This window comes from Notothenia rossii (genome assembly GCF_949606895.1).
Source record: "Notothenia rossii genome assembly, chromosome: 8".
Classification (NCBI taxonomy): domain Eukaryota; kingdom Metazoa; phylum Chordata; class Actinopteri; order Perciformes; family Nototheniidae; genus Notothenia; species Notothenia rossii.
The window spans coordinates 52,448,966-52,465,163 of NC_136906.1; the positions used below are offsets into that span (position 1 = coordinate 52,448,966).

Below are 16,198 nucleotides of genomic sequence, written 5' to 3' on the forward strand. Positions count from 1 at the left end.
TAGTTTATAAAACTGCCAGTTTTGTACTTAGTACTTCTTAGACTACTTGCAAACATAATATGAAGTACTTTTACTGTGTACTTTTCAGTAATTTGAGTTTCAAAGTCCCCCCCAGAGAACAAGATTGAGCATTTTTGTCTAACTTTGTTGTGGGATAAAAATAATTTCTTCCATAAGTAGTTTATGAAACTGCCAGTTTTGTACTTAGTACTTCTTAGACTACTTGCACAAATAATTTGAAGTACTTTTACTGTGTACTTTTCAGTAATTTGAGTTTCAAAGTCCCCCCCAGAGAACAAGAATGAGCATTTTTGTCTAACTTTGGTGTGGGATAAAAAGCATTTCTTCCATAAGTAGTTTATGAAACTGCCAGTTTTGTACTTAGTACTTCTTAGACTACTTGCAAACATAATATGAAAATGAAAATGAAAATGAAAGCTTATCAACTTAAACACTGTCATTCAGTGATTGTGTATGTATGAAAAAAACAGGCAAACAGATTTTTCCCCCTTTTTCTTTATTCTTCTGCCCTAGTTGCAGAGAAAGCAATTCCAATTGCTTGCCCTGGCTTCTTGGAGTTGGTCCTGATTCATCCCCAGGCACTGCTCATGGAACCATCTTTCACAGGTGTCACACTGTATCTGTAAAATGAAATGAGTGACCATCAAATCTGATACATCTTGTCATCGGAAATGATGAAGTAATGAAGTGCAATAGAGAATAATTTGGGCAAAATTAGATTCATGTCAACTTTATTACATGTAGCTATATTCTGTAGCATACTCGCCTCAAACACCAGTTTCATATCTGAAAATAACTATATTATGTCTCCATTTTCAGTTTTTCAAATACAAATGTTTTTGAGGTAGTTATAGCTAGAAGATTTATAGTTCTGGGAAAACCCCATGTTGCATCACTATAATGTAGTTACCTTTTGGTATTCTTAATTGGTCAGTTATGTATTGCATATGACCTGCTTCTCCCTGCTTCCCATATTTTGATAGTGACTTACAGGATGTTGGTGTGTGAAAGAGGACAACAGCAGATAACACAACAAACGTCTTTCCAAGTGGTCCGTTTTCCATTAGGAGTGTTGCCTCAAGGTATAACTTGGTTTCCAGGCCTGATCTGGTGGACATGTACCGTCAGTCTCCCAGCGGCGTAGAGTGAGGTGGAGGAACCGCGGGGTGCGTTAATTCAGTGCCCCATATTGCTATTTTCCAAGCTATTGTAGCTTTGTCATATTTGTCAACGCTGCATTGAGGCTATTGTCATCATGTGGGTGGACTTAGGCTCAAACCTGGGGTGAAGTTACACTTTAATTGAATATGTTGCTATTAGACATGATTAGAATTGTCAGTATCCCTATTCCACTGCTCATCACATTTTATATTCTCTCTGTTCATTATATGTGTAAACAATGTATATGCATTACCATTTATCTGAGAGAAGTTGTCTTGACTGTTTTTTTAGTAAATCAATTTATATTGGTTCCAGTCATTTTGAATAGAGTTAATGTGTGTGGGCTGCAGCTGGGGCGATGCACGAGGTTGCCGTAAAAAAATTATTCAGCATGCGCTGAAAAGTAGAAATCGAAGCATGGCCCTGCGGCGTTTTCGCTGGACCGCCTGATCTGGATAGACCCAGTGACTCAACAGTTTTGTAAATACATCTAATATCATAAATTGAATTTGATTAGAATATGATGAAGCACTATTATAACTACACTACGACAAACACTCACCCAATCTGTAGTGGGAGGCCCAGATCCTGGGGGCTTTGAGGCAGAGCACATTGCACAGTTGTTCTCCATGTTAAACACTGCAGGAAAGAAAATATGTTATTTAGACATACTGTATATGTATACAGTTAACAGTTTATTGGCAGCAGAAGTGCAGTCAAATTCTATGCAGCTGTTCAGCTGTAAATTATAGCTTATGAACTCTAAATGGATCATGAATGGGATCATCAACACAGGTTTAATATGTTTTTAAGGATGGATGTTTTAAAAAGAAGACTATGTACACAGTGTGAACAGAACAACATATAAGCAGACATACATAAACAATCCGTAATATTCTAAACATTACTAGGCAATGACCTGTATGCAACAAATTTAAAAATGCAGCAATTTATATTTGTCACTGTTTCACTCTAAGCCCTGTTTTGTGTTCCATATTTCACCCATGCCTCATGCCGCTCTGCCTGTAAGCTTCTGTTTTTTTTCAATAAACCACCTATAAACTGTTCCTGGATGCCTGGTACAATCGGTATTCGTTTCCTCTTCCCTGCTCTCCTGACACAAACCGTGACAGTTTAAGTGTCAGTATTTACATTCCTTATTGCAGCAGGAAAAAAAGTTATTCTTCAACTGTTAATGTCTCAATGGAGTGTGTGTGAGAGAAATATAAGTTATGGGTTCAACTGAGATATGTATGGAATATTTGGTTTGGGCCCTGTGCTTAAAATCAATGATGCTGTCGGCTATAAATGCAGTAGTGTGTGGACTCAAAGGCAATTTTACAGGCTGTAGTTATTGTAGATTTGTTTGATTGCATTGGATTAATAGAAGTTCATCATTTCCATAACAACTAACTAAGAACCATAACGTAAAGCAGGACAAATGACTTACAAACCTGAACCATTGAGTATTGAAAGTGCAAACTTTCTCCTCTCACAAGCCATCTCCTTTTTGGATGTCCCAAAGGACATAACTGGTAATGCAGGAAAGGCCTCCATCACTGCTCTTGCCATCTACACACCAACACACAGAATCACACTTGTCATCTGCGCTACATTGTTTTTGCCAGTAAAATTCCAAAATTGAATTGATATTTCAATAAAAATGATCAAACTATTAATAACTAATAGTTGTAATGAGGTAATTAACACAACTTGAAGAATGTACATGACAAACTACATGGGCTGTGTCAACAACCAGCCCTCTCATCAGTTTTACACAATTCCCCTAAAAAATAAACTGAAAATTGATAATTCAGAAACTAATGACTTATTTTTTAACATCATTGACTATTTTATACTTTAAACTTGTATAATAATCAAGACACTGAAATAAATATAAGAATATGTAGCAGAAGCATAAATATTACATATAGTAGTTAAAGTAAAAAACGACGTTACCATGGTAACAATGACCCCACAGCTACTGCCATCACGTTGAACTGGATGGTGCATGGTTGCTCCTCTCCATTTGACAGTCCCCCAGTCCTCCTTGCCATAGCAGGTCCTCCTCATCTTGAAGTATTCCCTTTGTAAAACACATTGTGGAATAGTCTCTAATGTAACTCCCAACAGACACATGTAGAATAAAAATCTTTAAATATTGTGTAAAATAAAAACACTCCATCCGAACAGTATGGACACTGGAAAATATTGTAGGTTACCTTGCTTACTGAGCTACTTCATTTACAATTGTGTACACAGATACTAAGGGCGGGATAAGGAAATATCATTTAAAAAACAGCTGAGACCACCAAGCACAAAATAAATGCTTCAGTGGTGTGGGTTTGGGAACTTCTGTTAACATACTTGTACATGTTTACTTAAACACAAAGCACTAAATATAATTCTAAGATCACTTTATATCTAATTTGCTGACTTACCGTACTCTTTTCGCAGCATTTTCCGAGTCTGCTTTCTCTTTGGAATTTGCCGCTGGATCCACCAAAAATACTGATGTTATGGCGGGAAATAAGTACTAAAAAAAAAAGTGATGTTATTTCAAAACAGCATCAAACATATATACATATTTAAATGAAAGGGATTTCTGAATGAAAACAATCACTAACCAGCAACTTCCAGTGTGTTCTTTCAATATTTACAAAGGCGATCACGGCTTGATAATCATTAAAGTTGATCTATAACAGCAATAAAAATACTTTTTTTTAAGTTTTCCTAGGAATATGATGCCTTATTTTATTAAAAATAAATCATGGTGTTTCAATTTGTATATTAAATTACAAAATAGAAAACCCAAAGTACTATAACACAAAATGTACACATGCAAGTAAGCCATTTCACAGCCAAATTTTGTCTCTACAAGGTGATGAAAAGACAACATGCCTGGTTCCTGTGCCGAAGAAGATACATCCACGCACACACAGTGACTACAGACCGGTGACAGTGTTGCTGTTGTGCTGCTGAGTTTATTGTATTTTGCTACTCTGGCACAACAATTTCCTTCTGGATGAATAAAGTATTATTTTATCTTATCTTAAGGAAAGAACGATAAAAGTGAATCAAACCAGCAGTCAAACATGGTGGTGGAAATATTACATTCTCTAGGAGTGACTTTGCCATTGGATTACTGAAAAAGTACACAGTAAAAGTACTTCATATTATGTTTGCAAGTAGTCTAAGAAGTACTAAGTACAAAACTGGCAGTTTCATAAACTACTTATGGAAGAAATGCTTTTTATCCCACACCAAAGTTAGACAAAAATGCTCATTCTTGTTCTCTGGGGGGGACTTTGAAACTCAAATTACTGAAAAGTACACAGTAAAAGTACTTCAAATTATTTGTGCAAGTAGTCTAAGAAGTACTAAGTACAAAACTGGCAGTTTCATAAACTACTTATGGAAGAAATGCTTTTTATCCCACACCAAAGTTAGACAAAAATGCTCATTCTTGTTCTCTGGGGGGGACTTTGAAACTCAAATTACTGAAAAGTACACAGTAAAAGTACTTCATATTATTTGTGCAAGTAGTCTAAGAAGTACTAAGTACAAAACTGGCAGTTTCATAAACTACTTATGGAAGAAATTATTTTTATCCCACAACAAAGTTAGACGAAAATGCTCAATCTTGTTCTCTGGGGGGGACTTTGAAACTCAAATTACTGAAAAGTACACAGTAAAAGTACTTCAAATTATTTGTGCAAGTAGTCTAAGAAGTACTAAGTACAAAACTGGCAGTTTCATAAACTACTTATGGAAGAAATTATTTTTATCCCACAACAAAGTTAGACGAAAATGCTCAATCTTGTTCTCTGGGGGGGACTTTGAAACTCAAATTACTGAAAAGTACACAGTAAAAGTACTTCATATTATGTTTGCAAGTAGTCTAAGAAGTACTAAGTACAAAACTGGCAGTTTTATAAACTACTTATGGAAGAAATGCTTTTTATCCCACACCAAAGTTAGACAAAAATGCTCATTCTTGTTCTCTGGGGGGGACTTTGAAACTCAAATTACTGAAAAGTACACAGTAAAAGTACTTCAAATTATTTGTGCAAGTAGTCTAAGAAGTACTAAGTACAAAACTGGCAGTTTCATAAACTACTTATGGAAGAAATGCTTTTTATCCCACACCAAAGTTAGACAAAAATGCTCATTCTTGTTCTCTGGGGGGGGCTTTGAAACTCAAATTACTGAAAAAGTACACAGTAAAAGTACTTCATATTATGTTTGCAAGTAGTCTAAGAAGTACTAAGTACAAAACTGGCAGTTTTATAAACTACTTATGGAAGAAATGCTTTTTATCCCACACCAAAGTTAGACAAAAATGCTCATTCTTGTTCTCTGGGGGGGACTTTGAAACTCAAATTACTGAAAAGTACACAGTAAAAGTACTTCATATTATGTTTGCAAGTAGTCTAAGAAGTACTAAGTACAAAACTGGCAGTTTTATAAACTACTTATGGAAGAAATGCTTTTTATCCCGCACCAAAGTTAGACAAAAATGCTCATTCTTGTTCTCTGGGGGGGGCTTTGAAACTCAAATTACTGAAAAGTACACAGTAAAAGTACTTCATCTTATGTTTGCAAGTACTCTAAGAAGTACTAAGTACAAAACTGGCAGTTTCATAAACTACTTATGGAAGAAATGCTTTTTATCCCACACCAAAGTTAGACAAAAATGCTCATTCTTGTTCTCTGGGGGGGACTTTGAAACTCAAATTACTGAAAAGTACACAGTAAAAGTACTTCATATTATGTTTGCAAGTAGTCTAAGAAGTACTAAGTACAAAACTGGCAGTTTCATAAACTACTTATGGAAGAAATGCTTTTTATCCCACACCAAAGATAGACAAAAATGCTCATTCTTGTTCTCTGGGGGGGACTTTGAAACTCAAATTACTGAAAAGTACACAGTAAAAGTACTTCATATTATGTTTGCAAGTAGTCTAAGAAGTACTAAGTACAAAACTGGCAGTTTCATAAACTACTTATGGAAGAAATGCTTTTTATCCCACACCAAAGATAGACAAAAATGCTCATTCTTGTTCTCTGGGGGGGACTTTGAAACTCAAATTACTGAAAAGTACACAGTAAAAGTACTTCAAATTATTTGTGCAAGTAGTCTAAGAAGTACTAAGTACAAAACTGGCAGTTTCATAAACTACTTATGGAAGAAATGCTTTTTATCCCACACCAAAGTTAGACAAAAATGCTCATTCTTGTTCTCTGGGGGGGGCTTTGAAACTCAAATTACTGAAAAGTACACAGTAAAAGTACTTCATATTATGTTTGCAAGTACTCTAAGAAGTACTAAGTACAAAACTGGCAGTTTTATAAACTACTTATGGAAGAAATGCTTTTTATCCCACACCAAAGTTAGACAAAAATGCTCATTCTTGTTCTCTGGGGGGGACTTTGAAACTCAAATTACTGAAAAGTACACAGTAAAAGTACTTCATATTATGTTTGCAAGTAGTCTAAGAAGTACTAAGTACAAAACTGGCAGTTTTATAAACTACTTATGGAAGAAATGCTTTTTATCCCACACCAAAGTTAGACAAAAATGCTCATTCTTGTTCTCTGGGGGGGACTTTGAAACTCAAATTACTGAAAAGTACACAGTAAAAGTACTTCAAATTATTTGTGCAAGTAGTCTAAGAAGTACTAAGTACAAAACTGGCAGTTTCATAAACTACTTATGGAAGAAATTATTTTTATCCCACACCAAAGTTAGACGAAAATGCTCAATCTTGTTCTCTGGGGGGGGCTTTGAAACTCAAATTACTGAAAAGTACACAGTAAAAGTACTTCATATTATGTTTGCAAGTAGTCTAAGAAGTACTAAGTACAAAACTGGCAGTTTTATAAACTACTTATGGAAGAAATGCTTTTTATCCCACACCAAAGTTAGACAAAAATGCTCATTCTTGTTCTCTGGGGGGGGCTTTGAAACTCAAATTACTGAAAAAGTACACAGTAAAAGTACTTCATATTATGTTTGCAAGTACTCTAAGAAGTTCTAAGTACAAAACTGGCAGTTTCATAAACTACTTATGGAAGAAATGCTTTTTATCCCACACCAAAGTTAGACAAAAATGCTCATTCTTGTTCTCTGGGGGGGACTTTGAAACTCAAATTACTGAAAAGTACACAGTAAAAGTACTTCATATTATGTTTGCAAGTAGTCTAAGAAGTACTAAGTACAAAACTGGCAGTTTTATAAACTACTTATGGAAGAAATGCTTTTTATCCCACACCAAAGTTAGACAAAAATGCTCATTCTTGTTCTCTGGGGGGGGCTTTGAAACTCAAATTACTGAAAAGTACACAGTAAAAGTACTTCATCTTATGTTTGCAAGTACTCTAAGAAGTACTAAGTACAAAACTGGCAGTTTCATAAACTACTTATGGAAGAAATGCTTTTTATCCCACACCAAAGTTAGACAAAAATGCTCATTCTTGTTCTCTGGGGGGGACTTTGAAACTCAAATTACTGAAAAGTACACAGTAAAAGTACTTCATATTATGTTTGCAAGTAGTCTAAGAAGTACTAAGTACAAAACTGGCAGTTTCATAAACTACTTATGGAAGAAATGCTTTTTATCCCACACCAAAGATAGACAAAAATGCTCATTCTTGTTCTCTGGGGGGGACTTTGAAACTCAAATTACTGAAAAGTACACAGTAAAAGTACTTCAAATTATTTGTGCAAGTAGTCTAAGAAGTACTAAGTACAAAACTGGCAGTTTCATAAACTACTTATGGAAGAAATGCTTTTTATCCCACACCAAAGTTAGACAAAAATGCTCATTCTTGTTCTCTGGGGGGGGCTTTGAAACTCAAATTACTGAAAAGCACACAGTAAAAGTACTTCATATTATGTTTGCAAGTACTCTAAGAAGTACTAAGTACAAAACTGGCAGTTTTATAAACTACTTATGGAAGAAATGCTTTTTATCCCACACCAAAGTTAGACAAAAATGCTCATTCTTGTTCTCTGGGGGGGACTTTGAAACTCAAATTACTGAAAAGTACACAGTAAAAGTACTTCATATTATGTTTGCAAGTAGTCTAAGAAGTACTAAGTACAAAACTGGCAGTTTTATAAACTACTTATGGAAGAAATGCTTTTTATCCCACACCAAAGTTAGACAAAAATGCTCATTCTTGTTCTCTGGGGGGGACTTTGAAACTCAAATTACTGAAAAGTACACAGTAAAAGTACTTCAAATTATTTGTGCAAGTAGTCTAAGAAGTACTAAGTACAAAACTGGCAGTTTCATAAACTACTTATGGAAGAAATTATTTTTATCCCACACCAAAGTTAGACGAAAATGCTCAATCTTGTTCTCTGGGGGGGACTTTGAAACTCAAATTACTGAAAAGTACACAGTAAAAGTACTTCATATTATGTTTGCAAGTAGTCTAAGAAGTACTAAGTACAAAACTGGCAGTTTTATAAACTACTTATGGAAGAAATGCTTTTTATCCCACACCAAAGTTAGACAAAAATGCTCATTCTTGTTCTCTGGGGGGGGCTTTGAAACTCAAATTACTGAAAAAGTACACAGTAAAAGTACTTCATATTATGTTTGCAAGTACTCTAAGAAGTTCTAAGTACAAAACTGGCAGTTTCATAAACTACTTATGGAAGAAATGCTTTTTATCCCACACCAAAGTTAGACAAAAATGCTCATTCTTGTTCTCTGGGGGGGACTTTGAAACTCAAATTACTGAAAAGTACACAGTAAAAGTACTTCATATTATGTTTGCAAGTAGTCTAAGAAGTACTAAGTACAAAACTGGCAGTTTTATAAACTACTTATGGAAGAAATTATTTTTATCCCACACCAAAGTTAGACGAAAATGCTCAATCTTGTTCTCTGGGGGGGACTTTGAAACTCAAATTACTGAAAAAGTACACAGTAAAAGTACTTCATATTATGTTTGCAAGTAGTCTAAGAAGTACTAAGTACAAAACTGGCAGTTTTATAAACTACTTATGGAAGAAATGCTTTTTATCCCACACCAAAGTTAGACAAAAATGCTCATTCTTGTTCTCTGGGGGGGGCTTTGAAACTCAAATTACTGAAAAAGTACACAGTAAAAGTACTTCATATTATGTTTGCAAGTACTCTAAGAAGTTCTAAGTACAAAACTGGCAGTTTCATAAACTACTTATGGAAGAAATGCTTTTTATCCCACACCAAAGTTAGACAAAAATGCTCATTCTTGTTCTCTGGGGGGGACTTTGAAACTCAAATTACTGAAAAGTACACAGTAAAAGTACTTCATATTATGTTTGCAAGTAGTCTAAGAAGTACTAAGTACAAAACTGGCAGTTTTATAAACTACTTATGGAAGAAATTATTTTTATCCCACACCAAAGTTAGACGAAAATGCTCAATCTTGTTCTCTGGGGGGGACTTTGAAACTCAAATTACTGAAAAAGTACACAGTAAAAGTACTTCATATTATGTTTGCAAGTAGTCTAAGAAGTACTAAGTACAAAACTGGCAGTTTTATAAACTACTTATGGAAGAAATGCTTTTTATCCAACACCAAAGTTAGACAAAAATGCTCATTCTTGTTCTCTGGGGGGGGCTTTGAAACTCAAATTACTGAAAAGTACACAGTAAAAGTACTTCATATTTTGTTTGCAAGTACTCTAAGAAGTACTAAGTACAAAACTGGCAGTTTCATAAACTACTTATGGAAGAAATGCTTTTTATCCCACACCAAAGTTAGACAAAAATGCTCATTCTTGTTCTCTGGGGGGGACTTTGAAACTCAAATTACTGAAAAGTACACAGTAAAAGTACTTCATATTATGTTTGCAAGTACTCTAAGAAGTACTAAGTACAAAACTGGCAGTTTCATAAACTACTTATGTATGTATGTACTTATGTATTCGAAAATGTATTCGAAAGTCACTTCAGTCAATTACAACAGCTTCCCAGGGCTGTTTTAATGCATTACCGTAAACCTGTAACTAACCGCGCACTCAAAATACAGGGGCGGCTGGTTTGACCACGCAAAAGTGAAAGACGGCTGGCTTGACCGCAGTCCCTTAACCCCGTGACCTATACACAAGTTATTGAGCCGTTTCCGCTCTACATCCTGAACTCCTCCCTTCGATGCAATGCACTTCCGTTTTGGCGGACTGGGTTTGTTTTGCTAGCTAGCTCCGTTGTGCCGACAAAGCACTGATATCGCAGAGACAAAGAGGATATAACAATTACAACATGAAGAAAAGTGGTTCGGGAACTACGTGTGCGGTAGTTGGTTGCAATCACTCGAGAAAGCACCTGAACGAGTGGTTAGATAGAGAGTGCTACGACCACAAACCTGCACCCAGCACCCAGCCATGTTGTTCATTAAATACAGATAAACACAACAAATACTGCATGCATTGTATTTTTTAATATTATATATGAATATTTTCATAGTGATGTAATTGTGTGGACTGCTTTTATATTTTAATTTGTAATACCTGTTAGGATTAAACATGTGATCTTTCTTGTTGAAGCCATTTCTTTAGTTTCCTCTCAACAATTAATTCATTCAGTGTTATTTATGTACAGTATGAGCTTAATATGAATGATGAACTGTGTTAAAAGAAATTGTAGCACTCTAAGGAACATATGAAATGCAATAATGCAATAACAGTGCAATAATGAAATTAAATTACATCAAACTTTATTTTCACTCAAACAGTACAGGCACATATGATATATTGCACAGCATAAAGAGATCATGTAAATTGTGCATTATGTAAACAACAGACAACTGTTGGCTCCTGTGGGCATGACCTAAATAAGGCAGTTTATTTTGGTTTTAAAATGCTGAGATATTTACTGCAGAACTGTAACCTTCCCTCAACAAAATCGTCAACAATTTTCGGGAGCATGTGGGCAAAGTAGAATGTGCGCAGCCTTATGATATGCCTTCAGACTGTCCATTGCTTTTCCATCTATTGCCATGGATTGAACGAAGTAGGAGCACATTTTGCTGTACGTTATGCTGGGCCACGTCGTCATGTTATCCTCCCAGTTTTGCACTGAATTCGGGTGGGGGAGAGTAACGCCATCTCCAGTCAAAGAAGTAGAATCGTGTTCCCAAGCTAGCATCACTGTTAGCATCGAAATCGCTGTGTTTACACCAGTGCCCGTCTGACTGTTTACACCGGTTTACACCGACAGACGCTGTGCAAAAGACTTCCGGCGGAAATGAAGTGCATTTGTGTAGGGTTATGGCGCTACCCGTGTTTTGGCGCGTAAACTTGTCTATAGGGTTATTAGGAGCTGATTTTTTGATTATCCGACCCCAGCCCTGGTTACATGGTGCAAACAGCAGCCGCGGTGCTTTATGTTACGTTAGAATCCTAACTTTTGATGAATTTAGGAGAAATCTACAGACGCAAATAGACAAACTATTGTAAAATAAATGCATAAATGTGTATTTTGTACATTTTTCTTCCAAAAGCCTGAAAGAAAATATGTTATGGAATCAAAATAGCACAAAATCTCAAAATTGACTAGTGCATGCAAAACGATAAACGACCTTAAATAGAGATTAGCAGGATTACAATTCATTTTGAAATAAAGATGGATATAATGGGTAGACACACTGAATTAATTTTCTTTATGGTTTATATTTAGGCTACTTTAAATCTTCTTTATTTTAAATACATTTATTTTTTTATTAAACAAAATATTGGATGTTTGAAATGAATGTATTAAGCTTAAACAGCATTTGTAAACTATTACTCTAACTTCATTTTTCAAATTAAATATGTTTTCTTTTCTGGCGCTGTAGAGCCACGGACCAAGATGGCAGCATAAAGTGAGTGCTCCCCGCAACTCCGCTAAAAGTCCTATTTTATAATTACTATTAACACTTCTAACTGGTTCTACACGATGTCTAAACAAACGACGTTGAAAGACTGTGAAAGCGGCTCCAAGCCCCGAGGCTCTCAGAGACTTAAAACTACTACTTCGGCGGAGGTAGCCGAGGTTGCTATCGAGGCAGCTAACCCACGGAGTGACTTAGCTGTGGTGCTTGGTGAACTAAAGTCACTCGGTATGACCGTCACAGCAATGAACAACAAGATAAGTGCTCTTGATGGCTTTGGGGCTAAACTCGACAACGTGGAGAGACGCATAGTCGAGATGAATAACTCTGTTGATGCTGTACAGAAGAGCTTTGCGGACCTTCAACAGGACATCAGTGCTAATGCTACGCGGCTAACGGAGGCAGAGGGGCGCATCGGAGATAACGAGGATAGCCTGCAGACTGTACACACGGAGCTGACTGACGCCGTTAAACGCATCACCTACCTAGAATCCAAAACGGAAGATCTAGAAAATCGTGCCCGGAGAAAGAACCTACGACTGGTGGGGCTCCCGGAGAATGCTGAGGGTACCCAGCCTATGACTGACTACATCCAGCGTATGCTGCCGGTCTGGCTGGGGGCCGATGCCGCTAAATCTCTCCCCCTAGAAAGGGCGCACCGCATATGGGCTCGACCAAGACCGGACCAGAGGAGCAGAGCTGTTATCATCCGATTCCAGCAGTTTCAAGACCGTGAATTTGTTTTCAAAGCATCCAAACAACGCTCTCCCACTCATGATGGTCACAAACTCTTCTTTGCTCAAGACCTAGCAGCGGAGACCATGAAGGTGCGGAGCACGTTTAATGCAGTGAAAAAGAAATTCATTGATGCTGGAACTTTTCGGGGATTCACCCTTCGTCCTTGCAAGATGAGAGCTCTGCACAACGGGAATATAGTTCTTTTTTCTACACCAGAAGAAGCTGAAAACTTCATCCCAGACTCACAAACTTCAGGACGCCGATGAATACAGGTATTGCAAAGGGACTGATATGGGCAATATACGTGCACAGTCGTTTAATATAAGTTATGCAAAGTTGGATTTGTGTATATTCTGTATTCTCTAAATCGTTCTAAGTATTAACAGAGCTGCTATAACATTATTTGGTGGACACTTTATTTTATGCACCTTCTATCTGCCGATACATTTGTTGTGTTATTTAACAGTATTCTGAGGCAGCTAAACCAAGAAGTGTTATTAATGTTATCCTTCATTTTAAGGACGTTAATTGTTTGAACTTTTAGTTCATGATAAGGGGTTGGGGGGGACCGGGGGAGGGGCTGCCTGAGAGAAGTGCCTACAGTATAACCACTCCTCATTGTTTGTGGATTGGTACTTGCCCTACATGCCTAGTTTAAGTAAGGGAAGGGGGGAGGGGGTTCAAAAGGTTATATGTGGGGTTTGGTTTGGGTTGTCTTTATCTATTCTTTGTTTTTGTTTACTGTTTTTTGTTTTTACTTTGTCACACTTAACACAGTCATATATCTCACTGTACATAAACCAACATGGAAAGTACAAAACTGTCTGATTTAAGATTTACAAGCTGGAATGTTAGGGGACTCAATAAGCTAACCAAACTGAAACAGGTAATGAATAGACTTAAAAACCTACAATCTAAAATAATCTTTCTTCAGGAAACTCATATCACAGTCACCGAAATTAAACAAGTACAGCGAAGATGGCCTGGCCAAGTTATACAGGCCACATATAATAACTCCGCTCGAGGTGTACTTATTCTTATTCATAAAACAATTCCCTTTCAACTTATTAATACTATCCGGGACCCCCAAGGACGATTTGTAATTGCTCAGGGTAGGATCCTTTCTCGGGCACTGAATTTAGTCAGCATATATGGTCCTAACGAGGATAACCCACGATTTTTTGAAGATTTCTTTTTGACCTTGTCTTCATTATATGGCCTGAATATTATCGGTGGAGATTTCAATTGCACTTTGAACCCATCGATAGACCGATCTACAAAATGTGATCCCTATAAAAAACAGTCTAGAAAAACATTACAAAAACAATTTTACAATACATCACAGACTTAAATTTATCTGAAATCTGGAGAAAACTCAACCTAGATAAATTGGAATATTCATGCTACTCCGGATTACATAAGTCCAGGTCTCGAATTGATTATTTTTTGGTTTCACAAGAACTGGTAACCAGTATTAAGAAGTGTTGGTATGATTGTATAGTTATTAGTGATCACTCCCCCATTTCTATGTCTGTACAAATTGAAAAGCTTCAGCAGTCTCCCACTTATTGGCGTTTACAAGTGAAGTGGCTTAAACATCCAAAATTTATCAAATATGTTAAAGATAAGATTGACGACTATTTTCAGATTAATACTAATCAAACTAATGCATGTATTAGATGGGAAGCCTTCAAGGCATATATTAGAGGGCACATTATTAGCTTCACAAGCACTACAAACAAAAAACAAAAAGCAGAAATTAATGAATTGGAGAAACAAATAAAATCTTTGGAAATAGATATAAATAATAATGAGGACCTTGAAAAAGAAAAACAGTTACTAATTTTAAGAACGGAATACAATAAACTAACATCTGATAGAGCAGCAAAAAGCTTACTGTGGTTGAATCAGGCCTTTTATGATCAGGGAGAAAAGGCCGGCAAACTGTTAGCTTGGAGAATCAAAAAAATACAATCTGAAAGAGCCATTAATGGCATAACTACCCAATCAGGACAGATATCAAACGATCCCCTAGATATTAATAATACATTTAAAGAATTTTATCAGTCACTGTACAGGTCAGAATGCTCCCCCACACCTACTCACAGAGATACCTTTCTTAATCAGCTCCAATTTAAAACTCTCACAGAGGAGGTTAAGGAGGACCTGGATGAGGACATAACGGTGGAAGAGCTTTTGCAAGCCATAAAAAGTATTAACTCAGGCAAAGCTCCAGGGCCTGATGGCCTTCCAATAGAGTTTTATAAAACTTTCCAAATGCAGTTGTTGATCCCTCTTTTGAATATGTTCAAAGAGTCATTAAATGATGGTATATTGCCACCAACTTTAAGACTTGCTACAATCATTCTTATTTTGAAACCTGGAAAAATACCGACCACCTGCTCTTCTTACAGGCCCATCAGTCTTATGGGAGTAGACACAAAAATATTGTGTAAAGTCCTTGCTAAAAGGTTAGACCCATACGTCTCTCTTTTGGTACATAATGACCAGAATGGGTTCGTACAGGGTCGTCAGGGATTTCATAATATCAGAAGGGTCCTCAACATAATCCACTTCAAAAATAACAACAGGGATACAGCGCTTTTATCTCTAGATGCTAGACAAGCGTTCGATAGAATCGAGTGGCCTTACTTGTTTAATTTGTTACCAAGATATGGACTTGGGGGGAAATTTATAAAATGGATAAAACTATTATACACTAACCCCACAGCACGTGTAATGACAAATAACAATTTATCAAGCTTGTTTACACTAGAGAGGTCAACCCGCCAGGGCTGTCCTCTCTCTCCACTATTGTTCGTTTTGGCCATCGAACCTTTGGCCATGTCCATTAGAGCAGAAACCAATTTGTCAGGTATAACAATTGGAGAACATGAACACAGGATATCGTTATATGCAGACGATGTGATTCTTTTTTTGTCTGATTTATCAAACAGTGTCCAGACATTATTACATTTAATTAATACATTCGGTCAGTTTTCTGGATACAATATTAATAATGAGAAGTCTTCTATACTTTTCCTGAATAAAGAAGAAAGAGCCAATCCAGTGATAAGTACACCCTTTCTTAATGCGAGGGAGGGCTTTACCTACCTTGGAATTAAGATTACCCCCCAAATTAATACAGTTGTTAATGCAAACTACGACCCGTTGATAAGAGAGGTACAAGACCTACTTGAAAAATGGACAACAATGCCAATATCAATGATTGGTCGGATCAACATAATTAAGATGACTATATTACCAAAGTTCTTATATCTTTTTCAGTCACTCCCAATGCCACTACCAAAATCGTTTTTTAAAGAAATGAATACTGCATTTAGTAGATTTATCTGGAACAATAGAAAACCCAGACTGAGACTCAGATTATTGTACTTGCCTTATG

At 36.4% G+C, this 16,198-nt stretch overlaps 1 protein-coding gene across 2 annotated transcripts; it reads right to left on the minus strand.

Moving 5' to 3' along the window:
• Nucleotides 1–498: 498 nt before the first annotated feature.
• LOC307016437 (uncharacterized protein) lies at nucleotides 499–4,398 on the minus strand. Of its 2 annotated transcripts, XM_079645556.1 has the most exons (6): nucleotides 3,810–4,398; nucleotides 3,624–3,718; nucleotides 3,142–3,268; nucleotides 2,637–2,754; nucleotides 1,745–1,821; nucleotides 499–641 (listed from the first exon to the last, which is right to left on the minus strand). In XM_079645556.1, the coding sequence occupies exons 3-6, from the start codon at nucleotides 3,253–3,255 to the stop codon at nucleotides 531–533; spliced, it is 420 nt and encodes a 139-aa protein (XP_079501682.1). In that variant the 5' UTR covers nucleotides 3,256–3,268; nucleotides 3,624–3,718; nucleotides 3,810–4,398; the 3' UTR covers nucleotides 499–530. The 2 variants fall into 2 exon arrangements, with proteins under 2 accessions (XP_079501682.1, XP_079501683.1); XM_079645557.1 differs by having other exon boundaries at nucleotides 3,624–4,398.
• Between the last annotated feature and the right edge of the window lie 11,800 nt (nucleotides 4,399–16,198).